Source organism: Protopterus annectens, chromosome 2.part0 (genome assembly GCF_019279795.1).
Source record: "Protopterus annectens isolate FY-2018-M chromosome 2.part0, PAN1.0, whole genome shotgun sequence".
Taxonomy (NCBI): Eukaryota; Metazoa; Chordata; order Ceratodontiformes; family Protopteridae; genus Protopterus; species Protopterus annectens.
Window position 1 is genome coordinate 704,606,894 of NC_056728.1, and position 24,417 is coordinate 704,631,310.

The window sequence follows — 24,417 nt, forward strand, 5'->3', positions numbered from 1 at the left end:
AATCTGCCAACTCATTACACTGCCAAAAAATGTGTTCATAGTTGCCTCTTTCGTACCCATTATATCTCCAACATTTCCTATCTGCCTGAGGAAAAATTCTTTGAAGTCTGCTTGGGATGTACAAATACCTATGCAAACACTTCCAAGCAAAAATTCTAAACCTTCTGAACTTAGTTGCATACTTGGGAGCCAAACATATGTCCTCCCATTGTTCCCCTTGTAGATTGCTTTTCCAGAATCTCCCTAAGTTTAACAACTCTTTCTACTTTCTGTTGCCAAAGTTGTCTTGCTAAAAGTTCTGTGTTCAAGAGTTATCAAAAACAGTTTCTTAACTGCAATCAAACTCATGCATGTTATCTGTATACTCCCTTATTTTCTCTTTAGCACTCTGTAGTTGCTCATCTTCTTTTTCTACGAGATTTCCCTTATTCTGCAATAATTTAACCTTTGTCAGCCCTTCTAACTTATTATTTTGTAATGATATTTCTGTGTCTTTTATTTCTGTCCAATTTTTAAGCTCAATTTTCATTTTACCCTACTCAGTAGCTATCCCATCTGGAGAAATTTTTGTCTTCCCTAATAACTCTTGAATAATTTCCAATACTTGCATTCCTGTCTTTATAACAGATAGGTGGGAAATCATGAGCATCTCATTTTTACTTCATTACCCTGCATTTTTATCTTGTTTATTATTGGTGTATGATAATTACTATTTAATGCTTTGTGGTACAATATGGCTTTACTCTGATGAAGGCCTAACGTGTACAGGTTGAAAGCACTTAGTTTTTGTGTTTTAAATTCCATTAAATGGGTGTGTTGGACTTGCACTTTGCAGTGGCGTTTTTTTTTTGTGTGTGTTATTTTGAGTTCATATGCGCTCCTTGAGCGTGGTCGTAAGTTTCAGTATATATTTTTCAATATATTCTTGCCCTTTCCTCCCTTTTAAATTTCTAAAGAAGTTAGTTCCTAATTCCTTTCTGTTCTTTATTAAATTACTTGTTAGAGTATACTTACCATCGTTGGTAATCTGTCCCTTAAAGTGCTTTGCTAGTACTCTCTTTTTAATTACCATTGCTGGTAATTTCTCTTTCTTACTATCAAAAAATGTATTTTTTTCTAATTTTCTGTACTTGTTATCTGTATAATGTCTAATAAACCTTCAGTTTTTTAAAAAATTTGTGGCCTGTGGTCACAAAATTCCCAACTCGGCTGCACATTCAAAGTGCGTATATTGTTTAGGGCCTTCCCACCTTGACACCAGCTTGATATCCATAAAGAGTTTAATACCCGTGCCTTAACTGACAAAAATAATAAATGAATTCTTAGGGGCTTGTTACCTGCTTCTACAGCCTCTGGTGCTCAAACCCCCCCCCCCCCCACAGTAGACAAAAAAGGAGATGCTCAGACTAGAGAGTCTCATAAAAGATCTCTAAACCCAACAATGTCTACTGTTTCGGCTCTGTCAACAGAACCTCCTATTAGGCTTTCCCATACGTTGGTTCTGACAATTTTGGATCTGAAACCTTGAGCAGATAATTCTCCATGAATGCACTCACCTCAGATATTGTTGAATCTGATCACCTCTTGGCTCCCATCTCCTTTCTTGGCATCACCACAACACCATTCAAGACTTTGTTCCACAGCATCATCCATTCGATCTTGCAAGAGCCTTACAAAAGCTGACGTAGACAGGATTATGAGGAAGTTCCTTCAGACGCAGATACAAATGGAAGTTTTCCCAGCTCTGACCCTATTGGGTCCAGAGACCTTTATCGATGCTACTCCTCCATTATTAGCTTCTCCGATTCAACCTTCCTTTTCAGAGCGTCTGATCCCAAGATATTGGCATTTTCAACTCTGATGGTGTCTCTGTGTAGTCCAGCACCGAGTACTTTGGTGCCTGACAACTATCAGAGCTGTAGGGTTGTCTCAGGTGGGATGGATGTGACTCCTTCCTCTAGTAATTGCCTTTGGAATGAAGGGGGTCAACTGTCCATAAGCATCCCTTCTTGGATTGGTCAGTGTCCTTTCCTACAAGGCATTTTGCATTCGAGATAGTGGAGAGAGCTTTCTCTCTTCCCAGAGTTCGGACTTTTCTTCCCTCTTCGACTCTGAATCTCCAGTTCCATTCGATTCTGCTTCCAAAGCCTCAGTCTTCTGGTTCACTGGGACAGCCAGCCCAAACCAGTCTCCGGACAACTCAGCAAGGTATAGTAATCTCTTCCGATATTTCTCTGGGGCATCCCACTGAGGAAGTCCCTCGGAAGAGGAATTGCAAAAGGAGGTAGTTAAGCTCTCCACAAGAGTTTGTCATGGAGGACACTGACTTTAATGAAGGGGAAGGGTCTCCCAGATCACCACCCGATGATGTCTCATTTGGAGACATTTTGGAACTCGTGGTTAGTCCCCCCATAACCCTTCCCAAGAGGAGTCTGTGTTCCTGGAGAGCTTTGGCACTGACCCATCTCCCTCCTGGATGACTCCGCTCACTGAATGAGCTCATTGATTTGGTCTCTCGACAGATGTGGAAGGAGCCTGATACAAATGAGCCTATCCCTTAAAGACCATACAAGATCCTGACACCACCTAAGGAAAGAACATATTGGAGTAAGGGAGTTCTTGTTGATGCCATGGTCATAAAGATGGCCACTAAGAAGGAACTGGCAGAACAAGGTTCCTCTGCCCCCCCCCCCCCCACACACACACACACACACAAGGAATATAGGACCCTGGACAGATTTTGGAAGTGTGTCTGTGCTTCAGCTACCTTTGTTCTTAGGTCACTGAATTAATTAGCACATTTTCAAGACTTTAGAGGGATTCGATTAAAGAACTTTCCACATCCTTCTCTGGGACCACATCATCCAACGAATACAACACTGTATCCTCTCAGTTGGCTACCCTTCAGTCCATTTCAAATTTGTCCATGAGGCTTATTTCCCATGCAGCTGAAGGTACCCCACGGGTGGCAGGTTCAGGCATTTCTATCACAAGACAAGCCTGGGTGTACTTGTGGGATTTTGCAGAAACTTTCAAATCTTCCTTCATCATTGCCCCTTTTGACAGAAGTTCTTTATTTGGCCCCAAACTAAAAGACAAACTCTCTAGGTGTGAGGAGGAAGGAAAAACCCTGTCTGCTTTGGGCGTATGTTTTTCCACCCCCTCAATGGACGTTTTCTAGAAACTAACAAGGTGGACAGAAAATGTGGTTCACAAAATACCAGCGACCCTTCCAAAGTCCCCATGGAGACAGTTTTCCAGGGCAGAAGGGGGAAATCTAATGGAAAATGCCATATACACTGCAGAGGTGGTCCACATAACCAGGGATTTAGAGGTAATTTCTCTGACAGCTGTTAAAACCTCTCCTGAAAGGAGGCCCAACTGTCCATCTCTGGAGGCCTTCAGGGGTTATCTATCCCTGCAGCAGAGAGCATGGCTAGAAATTACAAAAGATTCATGGGTACAGAGGATAATAACCAGAAGTTATATTATGACATTTTCCCATCCATCTCCACTGGTACCTAGCACATTCAGTCATCCTTGTGCAGAAAAGCAGAATGGACTGAACTGTGACTCTACACTTGCCCTGTGGTCTCTTGTATGCTTACCCCCCACTCCCCTCATTCCCAAATTTCTGCAGAAAGCCTCAGTTGAAGAGCATAGTTATCCTCATTGCACCTTACTGGCCTCATCAGATCTGGTTTCCTACTGTCTCACCCAACATACATGACTCATCTAGACATTTCAGGCCCAAACTGACCGCATGGTTTTTCCAGTTCCTTTGATTGCTGGACAATCCAAACTCTCCTCCCCTGTCTGTTATATGCTTTTATCATCCCACAAAGCTTCCACTGGAAAAGTTTACAAAAGTAAATGGAAAAGATTCGTATTTTGGGCTCATAAAAAGAATTTAGATCCCTTTTCAGCTCCAATTTCTAAGATTCTTGACTGTTTAGCTACAATTTTCAATGAAGGAGATAGCTCCTCAGCTGTAAGAGTACAATTAGTAGTCATTTCTAATTTTCATGTAGGACTATGTAATTAGGCCGCAGTGGTGCAGCGGTTAGCATTGTTGCCTCACAGCAAGAGGTTCTCCCGTTCGATTCTCGGCTGGAGCGCCTTCTGTGTGGAGTCTGCATGTCCTCCCCGCGGTCGAGTGATGTTAAAGACATGCAGGCAGGTGCGAGCGTGAATGGGTGTGCCTTCCTTGAAGGTTGGGCATTGGGATGGCAACTCAGCACTGTAAAAATCCGCTGCCAATCATTAGCGGACCGGAGTTCCGCTGTGGTGACCCCTAACTGGGAAAAGCCGAAAAACATTACTATATATAGGACTATGTAATCCAACTTTATCATCTCCCAAACTTTGAATCCAAAAGAAGAATCTCTGTTGAAACAAAAATAAACCAATGAAAACTAAAAACAATTCACCTTGTTTGAGCAGCAAATAGCAAATAAATTACTTCAGCAGTACATATAAAACAGAAATTGTCTTCTGAATAAACTCACTGTAATCCAAGACTGAATCTTAAATCAAGTCCAGTGTAGTAGCCACAAAAAGATACCAGCTATTGTTACATTCCCGTGCAAACAGAATATGTTTTAATCCAGCAACGATGAAAGGAAATCCACGACAAATGATCCAAAGTCCATTAAAACAGAACTTTATTATTAACACCCCCAAAAAATAAAATAAAGTTAAGCATGAGAGCCGTGAATGGTTTTTAGTTTTTATTGGTTTATCTTCCAAACTTTGCAAAGATTTATTAGAGGAGCATGTCTACTTAGACCTCCATTAAAGGATCCTACTCCTCCTTAGGATTTAAATATTATTTTGCAGAACTTAACTCAACCCTTTTTGAGCCATCATCTAAGTGTGAACTAAAATTTCTGGCCTGGAAAAATATCTTCTTGGTTGCTATTACTTCTACAAGAAGGGTGTCGGAATTACAGGCCCTGTTGTCTAAACCCCCTTATTCGATTTTCCACAAGGATATAGTATATTTACAGACCAATCTTTCCTTTCTAACTAAGGTAGTGTCGGAATCTAACATTACTTTTGTATATGAAAAAGTGGATTCGCCTTTACCAAAACCACCAAAAGCCCATTCCACCAGATCTATGGCAACTTCTTCATCCTTTTTGTCTAGAACTTCCTTGGATGATATTTGTGCAGCTGCAACTTGGGCTAATTTTCATACCTTTATTGCTCATTGCAAACTGGATCTGGTCTCTAGGGGAAGAGCAGCCTTTGGCTCACCTGTGCTCCGGATTATCCTTCCTTAGAATCTTCCTGGGATTTAGGTAGATGAGAACTCTGTCTCAACAGTTAAGGAACGAATGAAAATGGCATCAGATAAATAAGTCATGTACTCAAAAACGCATTCCATCTGTATTGTGTATTTTCATTCTTCCTCGACTTCCCTCCCACCACCCCTCCTTCTTTACTCTTGGAAAGTACGAAGGATGCTGTAGGAACTGCTATTCCATTGTTTGAATCTCATATTCTGTTATATCATAATTTCTTAATACTTTGCAGGTTTATAGTCAGCAAACCAGATTCGAGGTATGTTAGGTGACTAGGGCATTGTGGGCAAAGGAATGAGCTTGAGAGTTTGTGTTCCACGAGCTGGAAAAAGTGGCCAAGTCAGATCCAAACCCAACAGTTGAGGAAGAATGAAAATGGAGAACACAGATGGAACATTATGGTGAGTATGTAACTTCTTTTTCTGTCCAGTAGCCCAGTCATTGTACCTTGAGGAGTGATAATTCAATTCTGACAAAGTTCCTACTACTAAATTCACATCTTTCATACTAAATATTTTCATAAGTTTCTTCAGAAATCTACCTATCCCCTTTTGTTATATTTTCCCTTCTAGGTGCCCACTGCATCCTCACTTTTGCAAATCAAGTTCCAGTCCCACCTGTAAGTAGTATTCCCTGCTGAAAGGTGATTGTGTATTGAGTGTTCTTAAGCTCCATAATAGCACTTTTTAGTGGAATATAAATACATGCCAATATAATCTTCCTAAGGTAGCCCCTTACTACCACAAATCTGCCATTATTGTATATTTTTCCTCTTCTATCACTATTGTAGCCACTCTAACAATCAGTATTACTCCCCGTTTCCTGTAGCCCTGATATTCTGCTGATTATCCATCCTGATAGCTTTTCTTTGTCAGATTCACATGCTCATTTCTTTCAAAATGCTTCTTCTGCAGCATTGGTATTTGCGCTCTGCAGTTCTTAATATAATTCAATACTCTTTCCTTTTTGTCTACACATGTAAGGCTATTTTTATTCTAAGATAGTATGGTTAGAGTAGCCATTATGATAAAAAGGTATTTTTCCCATTTGTTGTACATGACGTATATTTCCAACATTTGTTTTACATGCACACACCAATGTTTGGCAAGTTGATTTTTTCATTCAGTTCTTTCTTATTATCTCTATTTGAACCTATGTTATAGACTTTTTGCTTTAATGAAAACCCTCAGAACAAACAAAAACAACTAAATAAATTTTCAGAACACACCCATCTGCTTTTAACTTAGAACAACCACAAAAACTGTGTACATGTTCAACAGATAAAGTTTACTCCTCCAGATAGGAAGGTCCCAGATTGACAAGCATAACCTGATCTAAAATTAAAGTTACCTATTCTAGCCTGCGTTTCCACTTGCACCAGTTGTCCTGCTGTTTTCTTCTCTATTCCTGTGTGTGAAAAACAGCTTTTCTGCTTTCAGAAAACATTACATTTTAGCCCTAAGAAAAAAGTCACTGGCTGGTTTAAATAAAACTAATTAATGCACCGATTGATTAAGTACACTGAAGTATTAACTATGTCTTGGAGGTTACTGTCTCTTATTTACTTCCCATCATTTTGAACGTTATTTTTCATTGAGCTGCTTTGCCTTTGTACCTTTTAAATTTTGCATTTCCCTTTGCAAAGAATGGTCAGAACTCTCAAGATCATTTGCTTACACCTGCAGACAGCTCATCTCCATGTAAAAGCAGTCAGTAAGGAGAAAAAAAAAAAAGCAGCTTACAACTGTGCAGATGCATGAAGAAATCCTTGCAAATTTCGTTAAGAATAGAATGTACAGAATTCTGGTCAACCACCATCGGCCACAGATTTTTTTCTCTGTCAGAATATTTGCACAGATGAAAATCTTGCATTACAGTAGGCGTTATACCATTGAGTTCATATGAGAATTCCAGCATACATATTAAATACAACAGATGCAATCTGTGAATCCACCAGGAATCTGTGTGGACTTCCTCTGTTGGTATATCAATCCAAACAGCATCAACAAAGACAGCAGATACCATTTATTCCATCCATCCAATCCAATTTGTGGGTCCTTGAGTTACTTCTTGACTTCAGCATGGGAAAACTGGTGCTCCACTCTCATGGCCCCTTTCCGATAATGTGGTAGTGTCAAATGTTACTTCAGATCTTGCTTGCAGCCATTGCGATCAGATACAGATTTTCATACTCTGTGAAAACTATTTGCTCCTTCTTGTATTTTTTTCTATTGTATTGTCATTTTCTCTCTCTTGTCACCTTAGACTTCTCTAACCCATATTGTTTAGTTCTTTTCCCTTTTTGGTATCGCATGGTTCCTGCCATTGTTGCTGTTAGTCTTAAAATGAGTGATAATGTTGCATTTGTCTTGTGTAACTTTAATCTAGTTTTACTAGCATCTCTCAGCCATGTACATGTACATAGTTTTGTGACACAATCCCCACCTCTATACTGCTGATATAAAAGGTATGATGGCCAGATGTATAATTATCTGAAAACATACTTTATACCCCACCTCTTACCTACAATAGTTACATATTCTGCCTTACCTCATTCCTTCCCTCACCTCCGTTTCTTTGAATGTCTTAGCATGAATCATATAATCCATTATCTATGTGACAAACCCACTAATACACTTCTATGCTCAACATCTTCTAATACATTAGTATCATTTATAGTGTGATAGTTGCCTTTGTTTTATATGAAGGTAATCTAATTACCAAATGTGTAATTGTCAATGTATATTGCTTAATGTCTGTTCACAAATATTACTGAATGTCTGTTTAAAAATGTTTGTAATATGTTGGAGCTTTTCTCCCTGGGCCTCCAGTGAAAAGGATTTTTTGAAGAAACCCAGACAGACATACCCAGTAAACAAAAACAAAATAAATAAAATAAAAATCTTGCTGGGTAGTTACTCATTTCGTTGGGCATTATTAGAGAAGTTTTTGGTTTTCTAGTTTTTCATTGCGTCTGTAGTGCTTCATTTTGGACATTAAGGAGAATGATAAGATTTTTAACAATTGCCAAAATGCAGTGATAAAATCCCAATCTAAGACATCCATGAATTCTGTGTGGTGTGTTTGGGAGTAGATAATTTATCTCAGGATTTTCCTATATGTAAGGCCTTTGGGCCCATAGAACAAAGTTGGTAGTTAATGGTTTACTGCCTCCGTATCCAGAGAAGAAAAACTCAAAAAGTTTCCAACAATGAAAAAAATCACTGAAAAACACAAGCTAGAGAAGCAAGTTCTCAAAAGAGAAGACCCGAAGTTTAAGAGCAGCCCCTGACTCTAAACATTTCAAGGACTGAGTTTACTCTGCATCAACTCCAACACTGTCACCTGTTTTAGCTCCACAGCTGTCTGAGCCAATGGTCACCTCGGCAAATGTCCAAGGAGAACTTGTAAGCAGGACCTACTCAGGGAGGGGAATGTCTCGAATTCTCTTCCACCTTCATCCCATTCCTTCAAGTCAGAAGCATATCTGGATCGCTTGTGGGACTTTCTCAAGACACAGAGGGTGATGGGAGTCCTCCCTTCCCCTTCAGATTCAAGGGTGTATGGGGCTGGCCCAGCATCCCCTGTATTAGCTCCTTCTGTGATGCACGTTTCATCTCCAGTGGTTGCAAAACTGATCCTGCACCTGAATTCTATTCCTTAAGCACAGAGCAGACCAAGCTTGTCTCTCTGATCTGAAGCACTCAACTCTGAGACTGGCAAAGCAGAGTTTGTCTCAGGACCAACATCTCAAAGCCATGTCTTTGACACCTTCATCAGAGTTGTTTTGTATTGCTTCTTTGCCAGTGTCTGAAATCTCAACCTTTGAGTCTCTAACATCGATCCCATCCTTGAAGCCAAAGCCTACCACCTTTTCCTCTTAAAGAATACCTTCCCAGTTATCCTGCATGAGGAGCTGATTCAGTTACTGAGGTGGGTTCCATGGATCTACCCAAGATTGGTATAGCTTTTCAGGGTAAAGTGATTTGCTGATGTTCAAAAACATACCTTAGCAGCACAGCATGCAGTGCATAGACTGCCAAACAGTACTTTTCCCCTGATCTTGAACATTTCAGTCATCTCCTTCATATATAAAATTAATTTTAAAATATGTTGTTTTCTTTCACTGACATCACAATGAAAAAACAGGGAAGTTTAACCTTTAGCATAGGTTAATGTCTGTTGCGTCCATACATTAATGGTCACACCACTATGCATACGTGAAGGTGCCCCATTCAAGTCTATGGATGTATCAGACATTAATTTATAGCAATGTCCCAACTGGGGAAACTAATTCTTTTGGACCATGGTTTAATAAAAAGTTTATGAGGTTTTAAAGTTTTAAATTTTATTAAAAAAATGTACCCAAAAAATAAATAAAGGCAAGCAAGAAAATACATTGAGGCACTTAACTCATCAAATGCAGCAATATCCCTTCTGAAATCACATTACTGGGAAGATTATATCATCTCCATTGAGATTATACATTCAGACTTCTTTGAGGTCGGCTTCAACCCATGACTCCCTCTATTTCTTTGTCTCAGCCCCAACATGCATCCATGAGTCAGATTCAAAGATCAGGCTTCAAAATTACTGATCAATAGTAGGAGTCTTCCTCTGAGGAGCCTGGCCATACCACCTGACATTCCAGGAAACTGGATGTGTAAGAGGAGGCAAACTGACTCCCCATCAGAGTCGGTCACTTCAGACACAGACCTAGGGGATCAAGAAGGTTCCCCCCATGTCCCCTCTGGAATATGCCACTTCTGGTAAGATACTTGAGCTTGGTTATCAGAGGGGAGTCCGGCCCATTGACACCCCCCCCCCAAGGATGAGGAGGTTCTCTGAAACATACAGCTCAGTACCCTCTATTTCGTGAGTGGTCCTACTAGCTGACAAACTAATTGACCTGGCTGTTAGGGGATCATGACAGGAGCCTGGCATGTGTGACATGCCAGGTGCCTGACACATGTGAATTGGTGCTTCTGAAGCCGGACAATATTTGACAAGAACAGAGAGCATTGGGCCAAGTCTGTTTGATTTCATTATTGTGGCAGTGGCTACCAAAAGAGAGCTGACTGAGGAAACATATACTGTCCATCCACCCAGTAAGGAGTCCATGACAGATTAGGGAAGTGGACGTATACGTTTGGCACTTTCATGTTTAGGGCCCTGAAGTTCGGCACTCACACAAGTCATTTTCAGAGGGATTTGGCATGAAAGAAACTGTCCACTCTATGAACACTGCCTGCATCAGACTACAGGAACCAAGTACCTCCAACATGCAGCTTATGCACAGTGCAGGTGATGGCGTAGCTTAGGCTGCTGGGGCTGGTGTTGCAATGTAGTTAGGCTTGACTGCACCCATGTGACTTTGTAAAACAACATCCTTTGCTAATCCCCCCTGTGATGGCTCAGCTTTATTAGTACTGCTGTAAAAGAGAGAATTCAGAAGTGTGAACAGGATGGCAAAACACGTTCTGCTGTCTGAGTAAAATTTGAGACACAGCAAAAATCTTGCAGTAGGAACCAAAGGCGTCCCAAATATCTCTGGTTTAGGAAATCCAGGTGTCAACCATTTGAATCAACTTCTGACAAGGATGGCCAAGACAAAGGCAACCTCTTCAGTGGATGCCAGGCCAGAGGCTTAAGGGGTCCACAGAATCAGGGATTCAATGGGTCCTTTTCAGACCAGCAATTCCACTTGTCCTTAAAGGGCTGCCTGACTGTCAGTCAGGGGTTGTTTGTCTCCCTACTATCTTGTGTGGGTGGATGACCATCACATAGGACAAATGGGCAAGAATGATAATATCCAGAGTTTATCCAATTCTGTTTTCCCCAAATCCCTCAAATTTGAGATTGCCACTCCCAGATAGACCACACCATCAGCTACAGACAGCCAGAAGAGAACTTCTTCTCTGTTTCAAGAAAAGCGCCATTTAAGAGGTTCCACCAGAACAGGCCACATCAGGTTTCTATTCAAGGTTCTTTGCAGTTCCAAATAAAAATAAGGACCTCAGTCATTTAAACATTTGTGTGAGGAAGGCATTCAGGCAAATGACTGAATGTTCTCTAAGACACGTCTCCACTTCAGAATAGCAAAAGTATCCTGGCTATTCCTTCACCTTTACCTGAGAGCTTGTCACTTCCAGTTCAGAGCCCTGCCCTTCAGTCTCACCACAGCCGCCCCAGGTGTTCACCAAATTTATGGCAAGCATAGCAGCTGATGTATAGCTTCATGGAATTCATGTCTTTCCCTACCTTGATGACTGGCTTCTAGGTGCTGTAACAGTGGAATCCTTAGTTATAACCAGGGAGTGCTTGTTCCAGCTCTGTCTGTTCTTGACACGTCTTTAATCTACCAGAAATCACTTCTTCCACCAGCATAAGCTATTCAGTTCATCGGATGTCATCTAGACATGAATACATCCATAGCGTCCCTTCCCCAAGACAGACTGCAGACTGTAAAGAATAGTGTACAGATCCTTCTTCTCTCTCCCTCTTCAACAGCTGCCCTCATCCTCAAAAGTTCTGGAATTAATGGGCTCATTTATTCTGATGGTCCCTTTTGCTCATTTTCACATGAGGATTCAAGATTTGCTGTTAAAAGCTAAGTGGCCTCCGTTTTCTCAACCTCTTTTAACCCCAATTGTCATATCTGACCTTTACAAGCTGCAGTTAAGATGGTGGGTAGATTCTCCTTGGAAACATTCAGAGAAACTGTTTGTCTTCCCACCACTGGCAGCAATAGTGACCATGGAGACTCCTTGCGTTGGGGGTACAGGGACATTAAAGGTGGGGTGATTCAAGTGTTATGGAGTCAAGAAGAGGCCAACCTTCACATCAGTGCCTTGGAGATATAGGCAGTCCTTCTTGCATTACAGAAACTTCAGGACCAATTTCCTCCATGGGTGACCTCAATCCCAGTGGACAAATGTGTCAGTTGTTTGGTACATCAGCAAGCAAGGGGGAGCCAGATCTTAAGCCATATGCAAGGAAGTAATGAGGATGAGGCAGTGGGCAATTGCTTTTCATCGCTTTATAGTTGCAACACACATTCCCAGGACCCTCATTTGTCTTACAGATGGGCTAAGCAGGACCATCCTGATGTCTAATGAATGGTCTCTCAATCTGTTTTCAGCCATTGGGCCATCCTTGCTCCAAAGTATTCACTTCTCCATTCAATGCCAAATGCAAAAAGTTCTTTGCCATGACCCCCCCCCCCCCCCGAAGACAGAAAGAGAGAGTCCCTGAGAAACACTGTAGCCTCCTAGTCTGGTATATACTTATCCTATTTTGCCCATAATTCCCAGATTTCTTCAGAAAGTGATCAGATGCAAAGACACTGTGATCCTCATTGGTCCTATTGGTCCAGGGTTTCCCCTTCTAAGGCCTGACATCAGATGACCCTTCCACCCCCAAATTTTGGATCCCAGACAGGATATTTTTTCCTATCCATTTGGGAAGACCCATGCAGACTCTCACAACCTAAAACTAATTAGATGTTTTTCTACTTCAAGTGATGGCCAGTCACCCACCTTTATCTTCTGACATAGTCAGAATTCTATCTCCTACACAAAAAGTATCCACATGCAAACTTTATCATGGGAAGTCAAAAAGTTTTGTGATCTGGGCATCTTCTTGGGAGGATTAATCCCTTCTCTGCTTTTCTTCCAGATATTTTGTGGATTTTGGCTAGTGTTCAACTGAGATTCCAGCTTTTCTACAAGTAAAATTCAGTTAGCAGCCATTTCTAGTTTTGATGATGGCCTGGAAGCCCACTCTATGACCTCTCATAAACTTTGCAAAGCCTTTATCAAAGAGATAGGGGTTGAGAGGGTGGCCTAATGGTTAAGGTGTTTGCCTTACAAACACAAAGTGCAGGGTTTGAGTCTCACAAGGGATAATTGGCTAGGCTTAAAATGGCTCACAATGGCAGTTAACATAGTACTAACCTATGACCCAAAAAGAATTACCTTTTTTTGGACTTCTTGGCTGTTGGTGAAGCACCCACCAAGAGGAGAAAACGCTGAGAGAAGAAAGGAGCCACTTTTGAGATTTTAAGTATTTTGCTTCAGATTATTTGTTAAGTTTTTCTGCATTGCCGCCTACTTTTGAGCATTTTCTGGCTTGTTAAATTTGATTTCTGTGTTGGTAACTGTATTTAGAACACAACCTAGAGCTGATTACTGAATTTCCTGCCTGCACTTATTTTTAAAATTGTTTTTTTTCTTAAAACTTGCATTTTATCTGTCTCTGGCCCTGCACTCAAGTGTGGGGTCATTTACTGCACTGTTCTAACTTGTTGATACTTGTGAACCTCTGCTTTCCTTAAAAAAAAAAATCTTGCTTTTTTCCCACTTTTCTGAGATTTAAAAAAGTTCAGTTACAGATTTGCTGTTCTGAACTGTTTGTAAGTTTCTTGGAGGCCATTGTTTGCTTGGGCTAAAGGGAAGTCTCTGTTCATCAGTGGCAGTGATAAGCATTGAGCAGCCTGCCTGCCCCTGTGGGAGTGGTTACTGCCTTGAAACTGTAGTTTTATTGGCCATTTTGGGTCAATTCCTAACTCCTTGATCTCCCTCTCCTAAAACCCGATTGCCTCGTGGTTTTGGCATCTTTTTGGACTTGTTGGCTGTTGGTGAAGCACCCACCAAGAGGAGAAAACGCTGAGAGAAGAAAGGAGCCACTTTTGTGATTTTAAGTATTTTGCTTCAGATTATTTGTTAAGTTTTTCTGCATTGCCGCCTACTTTTGAGCATTTTCTGGCTTGTTGAATTTGATTTCTGTGTTGGTAACTGTATTTAGAACACAACCTAGAGCTGATTACTGAATTTCCTGCCTGCACTTATTTTTAAAATCGTTTTTCTCTTAAAACTTGCATTTTATCTGTCTCTGGCCTAGCACTCAAGTGTGGGGTCATTTACTGCACTGTTCTAACTTGTTGATACTTGTGAACCTCTGCTTTCCTTAAAAAAAACAAAAAAACAAAAAATCTTGCTTTTTTTCCCACTTTTCTGAGATTTAAAAAAGTTCAGTTACAGATTTGCTGTTCTGAACTGTTTGTAAGTTTCTTGGAGGCCATTGTTTGCTTTGGCTAAAGGGAAGTCTCTGTGTTCATCAGTGGCAGTGATAAACATCTGTGTTCATCAGTGGCAGTGATAAACATTGGGCAGCCTGCCTGCCCCTGTGGGAGTGGTTACTGCCTTGAAACTGTAGTTTTATTGGCCATTTTGGGTCAATTCCTAACTCCTTGATCTCCCTCTCTTAGAACCCTCTTTTGCGTGGTTTTGCGCATAGCGCAACATCGGGCAGCGCAGCCTAATTGGGTTTAAACTATTCCTGGCTTCACAAAGTCTGCTCTTCACTTTTTCCCTTAGAACTGCTCTCTCAAATTAAACACCATATTCTCATTCTAAGGCCCCTCACTGGTCCAAATAAGTAATTTTACAAGTTAGCACTAATAAACCATAAGCACTACTTACTCTTATACTCTCTGCGATTACCTTGTCCCCTATTGGTCCGTTTTAATTCAGTTCCCTATATTACTCTAGCATGTCCAAAGTTCAGTCAATGGTTTCCTCTTCAGTCCAGCTGGTGAATCTGGGAATTTTGAGGCAATGTTACAACTGTCTCATGTACACGGACAACCCTCTCCTCCTCCAAACAGGTTCAAATATATGTGAGAGATGCAACCATATAGCCAAACTGGAGGCTGAGCTCTGTCATCTCAAAACTGGTGTAACCAGTCAGGAGGAGAAGGTAACCTCACACAACACAATTCCAGTATCACATAGTCCCACCACAACAGCGAGCCAAACACATAAAAACACAAAAACATACTCAGAGGCTCTAAACAAAAATCTGCCTAAGCAACAGAGACCTCCAAAGCAGACATCCAAGCAAACGCTACCCCAAAACAAAACACGTACAACACATAGCACACAAAGTCAGTGTGCCAAGCAGTCACAGCCCTTAAGGCTGAATAACACACCTGATACTCTTGTAATAGGTGACTCTATTGTCAGACACACTGACGTCCCGCTCACCAGGCTGAATAAAGAGAAGGTCACAGTGAGCTGCCTGTCGGGTGCTAGGATCCACCACATAACGCAAGCACTCAGGTCACTCCAAAGCAAATACAAATATGACTCAGTCATTGTACATGCTGGCGTGAATGACCTGAGATGTACCTCCCTCGACTACATGAAAAGAGACATAGAGGAGCTCTCTGATCATGTAGCCCAGGTCAGTATGACACTGACCTTGAGCAGCATCTTACCCTCACCTAGAATGATGCCACAGTATAAAGACAAAATGATTGATTTTAACAATTGGCTGAAATTTTGGTGTCATTCAAAGGGGATCCAGTGTCTGTCAGCCTGGGATGACATGCTCGACAAGCCACGTTGCTTCGCTAGGGACGGCTTGCACCTGTCACCCCTGGGCTTTCGGATATTGGCAAAGGCTCTTGCCACCCCCATAGTGCCTTTTTTAGGCAAGGCTCAAAAGTCAAACCCACCTCCATAGACAGCACAAGGAACAAGAAACTAAGGGTAATGCTGCTAAACGCCAGAAGTCTTAACCTCAAGATGCATGCACTCAAAGCTCTCCTCAGTATGGAGAACATTGATATCTGTGCAGTGACAGAAACCTGGTTCAAGGCTCCAGAGAGCACCCCAGCACTACCAGGTTATACCTCATATCATGCTTTTCGGCCCCAAAACCCGGACCGAACCACAAAAGGAGGGGGAGTTTCCATATTTATCAAGGATATCCACACCTCCAGGTTAGTGGCATTGCACGAAGTATCGGAGACCATCCATGTGCAACTGACAGTGGGAAAGACTGCTTTTCAGTTTATAGCATCCTACAGACCACCCTCTCAAAGTCAGGAATCCCACTCGGCTTTCCTGAAAACATTGGAGAACATGAAGATCTCTCCGAACACCATTATATTGGGCAACGTCAACTACCCAAACATAGACTGGGAGCATTACTCAAGCCCCAGCACCTTAGCCCAAAGGTTCCTGGAATTTATAAACTCAAATGCTATGGAACAACTAGTCACCACTCCCACAAGAGGGGAAAACATACTAGACCTGATCATTACCAACATGGGGACTCTATGCTCCATACCAGAAGTATATCCCTCATTGGTAAGATCAGACCATAAATTAATTTCACTGGATATCCACATCCCGACCCCACCCCCAGCCCAGAAAACCACAGTGAAAAACTTCTCAAAAGCGAACTTCACACTTCTCAAAACCGAAGTGGAATCCTTCAAGGCCACAGGGCCAGTGGAAACTACGGCCCAAACTGCAGAATCCTATATAAATGCATTCTACGGACATCTCCAGGAATGCATGGATCATGCTATCCCAAACAAAATCAAGACCTAATCATCCAAAGGCAGGCGTCCAGTCTGGTGGACCCCATCCATAAATAAACTGTACAACAGAAGGAGGAAGCTACTACATGATAGAGCAAAATCCCTAAAAGGGAAGGCATCTCTGATCAGTACTAGCAAAAAATTACGATCCCTCATAAAATCCTGCAAGGCCAGCTTCGAGAGAAAAATTGCACAGGACACTAAAGACAATCATAAGGCTTTTTTCAGTTATGTTAGGAACCTGGGATGCAACTCCCAGACTTGTTCTGAGTTGATTCTAAGTGACAAAAAATACACTGAACCCACAGACATCGCCAATATCCTGGCAGACAGGTTCAGTGCAAACTTCTCCACCCCCTCCCCCCAAAAGAGCAAGTATCTATCCCGGCAGAGTGCAGCCTCCCAAACATCTCTGATGCTCAGGTGAAGGCCGCCATCTCCAAAGCAAAAAACACTGCTTCCATGGGACCAGATGGCGTCCCGGGTTGCGTCCTACATGAACTCCAAGAAGAACTAATCCCTCAAGTAAAACTGCTGTACAATCTCAGCCTCACTACAGGATATGTGCCCAAAGAATGGCGTACAGCAACAGTGGTCCCACTCCACAAAGGTGACACTTCTCCGGACCCTGGAAACTATCGCCCCATAAGCCTGACTAGCCTAGTCTGGAAGGCTATGGAGAGGATCATCATGGAACTCATAAACAAAGACATTGGGGACCTACAGACACTAGATCCTACCCACTTTGGTTTCGTCAAGGGCAGATCCTGCCTTTTGAACTTGGTCGACTTCTTCGAAACAGTCACCAAGGCCATAGATGAAGGGAAGGTAGTCCACACAGCCTATCTGGACCTCACAAAGGCATTTGACACAATATCCCACTCAGGCATCATAGATAAGCTATCCAGCCTAAATATAAACCCCTATGTCACAAGATGGGTCGCAAACTGGCTCAAAGACAAAACCCACAGAGTCAGAGTTGCTGGAGCCATGTCAGACTCGAAACCGGTCACAAGTGGCGTCCCACAAGGTTCTGTCCTGGGACCTCTCTTGTTCGGTATTTACTTTTCTGAGGTACAGGCCAACGTGGGAGGGCTATGGCTCACCAAGTTCGCAGATGACTGCAAACTGGGCGCCATAATCAACTCTCCAGCTGACACAAACATCCTTCAAAAAGGTCTCGCAGAGACGGATAACTGGTGCCAGAGCCATGGTCTAAAGCTAAATGCCAAAAAGTGTATAGTCATACCCTTTGGCAAAAACAATGTGCCCACAAATTACCACATAGGTGGTAACCCATTAAGTACAGAGAAAGTAATTAGGGATCTGGGGACCCAAGTTGATAGCAATCTCTCCTTTTTCAACCACATTGCCAAAGTGGTTAGAAAGACCTTCTACATAGCCCACCTCATCATGAAAGGATTCACATCTAGATCAAGAGAGGTAATCGTGCCCCTTTATTCATCCCTCATCAGACCCATCATAGAATACAATGCCCCCTTTGGGATGTACCTTACCCGACACCTGCAGCAATTAGAAAGACCCCAGAAGTACCTCACCAGGAGGATCAAGGGACTCAAACAGATGCCATATGCTGCTCGGTTAAAAAAACTCCAGCTCTACTCAGTTGCATACCGCCTACTTCGAGGTGATCTATGCCTGACATATAAAGCTATGTCCAACCCAGAATTAATGGACATGCTCCACCTCAGTAAATCTAAATCCCTTAGAGCCACGCGCTCGAGGGACTTGAACCTCAGCACAGAAATAAATAGAACATGCTGGAGGGACAGATTCATAACCCAGAGGCTCCCTTCGCTCTGGAATAGAATTCCAATTCATGTTAGGCAGAGCACCTCACTGACTCTCTTCAAGAAGAATCTTGATGAGTGGATGGGGGATCGTAGGTTTGTCCCGGGGATTACTTCCGTGTCACTATTAGACAGAGGCACAGTAAACTAAACTTGAAAAAGGGCACAGCATACTCAAATCAAGGGGTGGCATACGCCAAACACAATCGGGCTAGGCTTATAAATGCCCCAGGGCAGATAGCCTAGTATGAACCTATAAGATATCCCTAGTTCAGCCTCCAAATAGGGAGTCAGTTTTGTGCTGGAAGCTTTAACAAAGCCTCCATTTGAACCATCTTCCTCCACGCCTTTCAAGATTTTCTCATGGAAAATTGTCTCTGGTGGCTATCACTTTTGCCAGGAGAGTATCTGATTTGCAGACCATGTTGCATCATATCATCCCCTCATTTCTTCCCAGCGTGGCTTCTGAGGCTAACATGAACCAGCCTATTCACTCACCAGTCTTTTTTTTTTTTTTTTACAAATCATTTAAATAAGTTTGAATATATGCTACATACCTTAGATGTGCAAAGGCAATTTAGATTTTACCACAAAGCTAAGTCTTTCGGAAAAGATTAGCGGTATTTAATTTCCTTTGCAGTCAACAAATTGGCTTTTGGGTGATCAAGATCATCCTTTCAGGATGGCTTTCATATTGCATTTGTCATATACACTGTTTTCAAAGTAGCCCTTTACCATGCAAACCCAAGGCTCTTTCCACCAGATCTGTTGCTGCTTCAGCAGCTGTCCTTAGGAATTCATTAGTTGGCAAGATTTGTTCAGTAGCAAAATGGTCTTGCTGTACACACATTTGTAAAGCACTACATGTCACGATGCCACCCATGCGTCTTCTAGCTTGAGATTCTGCCCCCAAGTAGGACTGGTCAAATGGAATGATTAAGATACAAAAGTCAGATACTTGCCATAATGCTAGATCCATTCATTCATATCTGTCCAATACAATAACCCTTCCACATTTCCCCCTCCAATTGCCACACTGTAAGAGCTGAAGGAAATTTCTTTTCTTTTGTCATGCACTGGCTTGAATTGTTTGCCTGCTGTTTGGCACCAAACCTGATCTGAGTTGGCTGCTTATACTACCATATTATGGGAGAAGAATTCTTAAAGGGGTCTTGAGGCTGGAGCACTAGTTTTGCTGGTTTAGATCTGACTTACAACTCAAGGAACCACAAGTCATATTAGATGGACTAAAATGTATGGATCGGGTATTATAAGTACATAATGATTTTGGAAAAACAGCAGGAAAATGAAAGTTATTTGACCACAGATGCAGCCTCGATAGCCCAACATTGTACTTTAACTTGGATTGTGTAATGGCAGAGATATACTAACTACAGCAAGGACAAAAATCTGCACATAAATGTTCTGCAGCTAGAAGCTGTATCATATGCTGCTGTGATAACCCAGCAGCTTCTTTTACAGTAAGTTTTCTTGAAAGTCTTCTCCTTCAGCTCCATGAATGTATGACAAAAGTCAAGCAGGGTGTCAGTGTCTTATTGACTGTCTATATGAAAGTATGAAGATCTGATAATGAGCTGTGCAAATCAAGACATTACTATTCTGCACAATGTGCACTTTTCGTTCTTCCTGTGACATTCCTTTCTCCTGCCCTGGAATGGAATGGGATGTTTTAAGCCATCCCACAAGCCCTAGTTTCTGCTTCTGAATGGAAATCGGTAATCCTAGGCATTTCACTTTGGTACACAGTGTTAGAAAAGTTGTTGATGGTGTTTGGTTGCAGGAAGCTTTGCCAGAAGAAATGTAAGCCTTGGTAAGGGTGGAAATAGTGATGCAATAGTACAGCTAAAGTAGGGCATTCAAATGTATGCCAGCCCACTGGCAGGTATAGTGGGTCAGTCTGTGCCTCTGGCAACCCAAAATGAGTTTGTGGCTTGGGTGCCAGAAGGTCATTTGAGGAGGAGGAAGATCCAAATTGGGGGGAATGACTCTTAGTTATAGCTGTAAGTCAGCATTCAAGGTGCATGCTATCTGAGCAGTGATTGGCGAAAGGCTGTCAAGACAGCATGAGAGAGGGTGTGCATGCCCTACACCCTGCATGGCTTCATTGCATACCAGCTGCATGCTCTCAGAATTAAAGAAAAAAAAGCACTTAACGTATATGACTTAAAAGAACCAACTCATTGACAAAAACATTCTAGCAATTCAAAAGATGAACTTTATTAGGGGAGATAGTTTGGATATAGGATGAAAAAAAGAGTTGCTGGAGGCATTTTAGGCTGTAGAGAAAAAGAAGCAAGAAGTCAGTGAGGAGGTTGAGGAAAACTAATCAAAGAGGGGTGTCATAATTGCATTTTTCTTGTGAACTAAGCAAGTTGGAGAAAAAAGAGGCGATATACAGGTACTTGTTTATAGTCATACAGGGGAGTAAGAAAGTGGAATGTGAGACTTGAAGGATTTAGACCAGTGATGGCAAAGCCTATGACACACGTCAAAGGTGACATGCCACGATGTTTTTGGTGACACACCAGCTTTCACCAACACCTGAGTTACCAAAGAAACTGAATGAACAAAAATACAAGAAGTATGTGACCCTGCACTTAACTATTAAAACTCAGCAACAAAAAAAGTCATTAACTGATGTTAATCAAATCAAATGCAATGTATTCCATATTTTTTCAGTTCAGTTCAAAATTACTATTAAAAGTAGTGTAATTTTTGACGCACTGTTTTAAGCCCAATTATCAGTGTTGTGTCTTTCGGCTTTTCCCGGTTAGGGGTCGACCACAGCGGAACTTCGGTCTGCTTATGATTGGCAGTAGATTTTTACATGCCGAGTTGCCAGCCCTGACGCACAACCTTCAATGAAGGTACGCTCATACACGCATGTCTCAACACAGAAGACGCTCTAGCTGAGAATCGAACAGGACGTCTTACTGTGAGGCGACAACGCTACCGCAGCACCACCACCGCAGTTAAGCCCAATTATCAGTGTGCATATTGTTTTCTCTATTGTAAGTCATGATTGGACTGCATTTTTTAAAAACAAATGAATATGTAAATATGTAAAGAATTGTCTCTTTTTTTGCTCGGGGGAGGGGGGTGACATGCCAGCAGTCAAGATAGGCATTTACAGGCAGTTGTGTCTTTAGAAAAAGTGAGAGTGGACATCTTGTTCACTTACTGTATGCAACATTTTTTTGTGAGAGCACACTAGATTAAGTGTTCAGAGCAGCTAGTTGAGAAGAACTGCCAGTATGGAAAACCTTGTGTGCATTTGGTAGTACAGGAATCAGGACAAGAAAGATAGTAAAAGGAAAAATAGAAAGCAGCAGTAAATCAACTAGAGCTGTGCCCTGTTCACAAGGGCACATTCTGGGACATTGCAGAAAGCAGTACTGTAAAATGAAGGTAGTAGAAGACTGACAAAATGGTGAGAGGAATGACATCATTGAAAGCAGCACAAAAGAATCATTTGTAAATGTCATACAGTGTAGCATTTGATAATAATGGAGAGGTGTTATTAAGCCATAGAAACCATACTTGAAAATAGCTGCTTCATTATGTATATTACTGCAGAAAAAGGACCCAAATAACATTGCTTAAGTTCAGGATTTTTTGCCTCATAAGAACAGCTTTATTGAAAACTTTAAATTCAGCACCAAGTCATTCTTGGAAATACAACTACTTGCTGATTGGAGTGATATGAATTAAGAAAAATAAATGTGGAAATAAACTGCACGTTCTTCAGTGATATTTTGTAAAACATTAAAATGAATGCCCCGACTTTGTGACAAGTTTGCACCAGAAATAAACTAGATAGATAACATTTGAAGTTAAGAAGAAGGTATTTTAGGAATTTGGTCCTTAATTCAGGAATAGAAGTGCGGCGGTGGTGCTGCGGTAGCGTTGTCGCCTCACAGTAAGACGTTGTCCTGTTCGATTCTCAGCTAAAGCGTCTTCTGTGTGGAGACATGCATGAATGGGCATACCTTCGTTGAAGGTTGTGCGTCAGGGCTGGCAACTCGGCACATAAAAATCTACTGCCAATCAATAGCGGACCGGAGTTCCGCTGTGGTGACCCCTAACCGGGAAAAACCGAAAGACACAACAAGTCCTTAGTTCAGGAATAGTGAGTGGAATATGAAGAGAATGAAAGTCCAAGGCATCTACGGACATTGGTGTTAGAAAAATGTTCTGTGAAGCACAGATAGTGAGTACCTATGTAAAGAGTACTTGGAATCTCTACAGACAGCTTCTTTTAAGGAATATACCTTAGCTGAGTTTAACCCGCGGTGGTGGTGCTGCGGTAGCGTTGTCGCCTCACAGTAAGCCGCTGTCCGGTTCGATTCTCAGCTAGAGCGTCTTCTGCGTGGAGACATGCGTGAATGGGCATACCTTCATTGAAGGTTGTGTGTCATGGCTGGTAACTCGGCACGTAAAAATCAGCTACCAGTCATTAGCGGACCGGAGTTCCGCTGTGGTGACCCCTAACCGGGAAAAGCCAAAAGAAACAACAACCTTAACTGAGTTTAGGTTCAACGTTTGTCATCTTCGTGAAAAGTAATAATCTTGGTTTAAGGCACCCTGGTAGTTTGCATTTTATTGCATTCCACTTTATACTTTGAGGTTGTTATAATATATGCAATGACTTGCTACCACAACATTATAGAAAAAGATGCAGTATACAAAACAAATTAAGATTTCTAGCATTTTTGTTCATTAAAGTTGTAGTTTACACTTTCAGACTTTCACAGTTTTTGTAGTAGTGGTTTAATATGGTTCCGGAGCATTTAATGCGACTGTAACTTTAATGAAGGCACTGTCACACTAGTTGGGGTATTATAAGCAGCATAAATAGTCTGCTGAAGTCAGCTCATGAGTTTCAGAATTTGTGCATGGTGCCTAGCCTGTGTATTTACTAAACTGTGCCAGACTGTATCTTTAAAGTAGTCTGTAATTTGGGTTGTATTTAATTTGATGATGCTTATTTGAAAGGTGCATAACGTAAATAATGTCGCAGAACGTCTGGTAGCCTGGTTATGGAGAGCACTTTTTGGTGAATTAATTCCATTTTGCTACAGGGTGTACATGACCCCGTTAGATTTGATGGTTCTGTATTATATATGCTAAATTCACTTCCAGTAATCTTCTAGTTACCCAGTGCTGACAGCTAGATTTTTTTTCAGAGCAACTCTTCTGATAACTAGATTTTGTTTTCTTTTTCAGGGCAACTCTCCTTCTTTAATTCAGACTCCAAGCAATTGCTTCATACCTTCAAAACAAAATTTACACAACCCTTAGTCCCAGCTTTTATGGTAAGTTCTTCTTTCTTAGTATAATTTTGCCTATAACTTTCAGAATCAAATAAATAATAATACACACGCTATATGTGAACCATTTTGTATGTGTTTGTGTGACTTGACGAATGAATATTATCATTAACATGTTGCTGAAGCTCTTTTAAACTTCAGGCTCGAGTTTTATGTTCAGAGGAATAAACTGTTTGTTTTGTAGAAAACCCATGCATTCTTTAAGCTTATTTTGATAATATTATTAATTGTAATCCACTGCTCTTTGGTTGTGGCATCTCAAAATTGTATAGCTGTTAAATGAGCTTTTCAGTGTTTGATACGTACTGCAATTTGCAGAATATGGACTGCATGGCATTATATGACAACTGAGGATAGTCTCCTTGTTTAGTTAGCTGCCAAGTTTAGTAACTTTATTTTCTGGAGTGTTGTACTTCTTCGTTCGGCTTTTCCCACTTAGGGGTCACCACAGGGGATCACCTGTCCACTCATGATTGGCAGTAGAGTTTTACAGTGTCGAGTTGCCAGCCCTGTGCCTAACCTTCCACGGAAGACACACGCACCCATGCACTCATGCC

The 24,417-nt window shown here is 41.6% G+C and overlaps 1 protein-coding gene across 2 annotated transcripts in view; it reads left to right on the plus strand.

Annotated features, from left to right (window-relative positions):
• LOC122793200 (FSD1-like protein) overlaps nt 1–24,417 on the plus strand; it is a 913,201-nt gene that overhangs the window by 769,380 nt on the left and 119,404 nt on the right. For both annotated transcript variants that reach the window (XM_044061031.1, XM_044061032.1), the window contains exon 12: nt 23,757–23,845. In XM_044061031.1, coding sequence (XP_043916966.1) covers nt 23,757–23,845 — 89 coding nt within the window. The remainder of the gene's footprint in view (nt 1–23,756; nt 23,846–24,417) is intronic.